Consider the following 2,138-nt stretch of genomic DNA (forward strand, 5'->3'; position numbering starts at 1 on the left):
AATAACTTCAATAACAATATTATAAATTCTATATTTTATTTATCTGGTTTTTATAAATTTTCAGTTTCTGTCCTCGGTCACAGATTGATGGTTTTTCCTTCCTGTCAACAATCCTAACCACTGACCTTGGCCGGCATGGTGCCGGTGTTCCCCCCGTTGGAGGACACCGCCCCCCCCTGCAGACTCAGGGCCTTGTCACGGCGTTTGCGTTTGCTGTTGTCCCGCTGCTCCTTCTGCCGGTTCTGCACCTCCATCAGAGCCGTGATGAACGTATTCTTCACCTCCTTCTCAAACTCCAGCTCATCCCGCCGAGCCAGCTGGTTGACCAGCTCCTCGGAGAACTCGCGGATGGCGGCTTCCACGCGGTGCAGCAGTTCAACAAGAGCGGAGCTCGGCATGCAGCTGAGGCCTGCGGCAGAAAGTGAAGGGTGAGGCTGGAATCTACCAGGAAGGACATGTCCACAAACTACAGACAGCAAGTTACAGGGAGAACCAGAACTCTGACAGCATCAGAACTGCGCTTCTGTTCAGGAGGGAGCTGCTGATGGACGTCCTGCTCTTCCAGAGATTATCCACCTGGTTCTGATAGCTGGTGGCTGAGATTTACTGGGAGCAGATTTGACTCTGAAGCCGTTTCTCTGCTAGATGAAGCTGCTGCAGGAGGCTGTTCATACTGAGCCTGGTTCTGGTTCTGGTTCTGCTCTGCCTCTACATGATCAACCAGGAGCTGAGAAGAAGATTCATCGATGCAATAAAAGATGCAAAGTTTGCTACAAGAGAATTGTTTTTGCAATGCCCCTAAAGAGGAATGAAAAGCTGTGATTTTATCATGGCCCTCTGATCTGGACTTTTATGTTTTACTTTTGGTGTTTAATGTTATCCTGTGTTTTAATTTATTATCCTACGCTGAATCTTGTTTGGCCACTTTCTGCTCCGTTTTGGAGATTTTCTTTCTGTATGTGTTTAATTTTAAGTTAATCCTGGAAGATGTTTATTCTGGGTTGCTCGCAATGAATCATGGGATACCCAAGGCTACAGAGGATACAGCGGACCTTTCCTGTCTCAAAAATAAGGCTGCATTTGTCAGCTGCATAATGAGGAGTCTTCCAATCAGAACAGGCCTCGGCGTCGCGCTATGACGTAGCCAGTTAACGAATCTGGTCTTTAGAGGACACAGCGGCTGGATTATAACTCAGGAGTTGTGGTTCTTACTCATTAGTATCCTTTCCTTTTTCTGTTCTCTCAATTCTAGGGCCTGTTGTATTTTCGGTTGCTCTTCATTGTGCCAATACTCCTCAGATCCCATTCAGCTCTTTCTGTCCACACCTGCTCCCAGTTAGCTTATCACTCTCTTCATTCTTCTCTGCAGCTGGTCATTGTGGGTTTGTCTCCATTCCCTTCTGTAAGTTCCTCATGTGTCGCTCTCTGCTCTGGTTCCTGTTTTTCCTGGTTTGTTCTTCCTGGATTTATGCTTCTGTTGCTTCAACCTTCATTAAATCTCTTCATTAAAGTACCACTGTCTGCCATATTGGGTCCTTTAACTAAACAAACTGTGACAGAAATGATAACCACAGGGAAAACATCATATATTTAATTCAAGGACATTAATTGAAACAGAAGATAAATTAAAGAAACTTCTATTTTAAACAATATTAAATGTTTATTCCATTTATTCTAAATGGAAGAGAGAATATTTTTTTATTATTGTTCTGCTTTGATCAGAGTTAATTGGAACTTTGAAATCTTTGTTTTCCTGCGGTGTCATGTGGCACAGCGGCCCAGAGAGCAGGATGTCCTGCGGTCGCCATAACAACCACTGGATCTTATCAATGTAACGGCAGAGATCCAATGACCTCATGCAGCGGTAATCTACAGATTAATATGTGTCTGCACTCATTTATTTCAGCTGGAACTAAATCATAACCAGTTATACTGATGGAAATGTTTTCATACACTGGGCGGATTTACATGCAAACTGGTTTTCAGCCAGTTCTAATTTGTTTCTAAATGGAAATGACAGTGTCCCTGAAGATAGAAGCAACAGTTTGGTTATAGAAACGTCCACATTACTGATCTGCACTTACAGGTCCTTCTCAAAATATTAGCATATTGTGATAAAGTTTGTTATTTTCCATAAT

General features: G+C 43.3%; 1 protein-coding gene across 1 annotated transcript in view; it reads right to left on the reverse strand.

Moving 5' to 3' along the window:
* Positions 1 to 2,138, reverse strand: part of LOC107089868 (fasciculation and elongation protein zeta-1-like) — a gene marked incomplete at its 5' end in the record, with an annotated part of 15,912 nt that overhangs the window by 9,386 nt on the left and 4,388 nt on the right. Inside the window, one exon of the mRNA XM_015382888.1 lies at positions 119 to 409. Within this exon, the coding sequence (XP_015238374.1) occupies positions 119 to 409 (291 nt within the window). The remainder of the gene's footprint in view (positions 1 to 118; positions 410 to 2,138) is intronic.

Source organism: Cyprinodon variegatus, unplaced genomic scaffold (assembly GCF_000732505.1).
Source record: "Cyprinodon variegatus isolate N-32 unplaced genomic scaffold, C_variegatus-1.0 Scaffold269, whole genome shotgun sequence".
In the NCBI taxonomy this organism is placed as follows: Eukaryota; Metazoa; Chordata; class Actinopteri; order Cyprinodontiformes; family Cyprinodontidae; genus Cyprinodon; species Cyprinodon variegatus.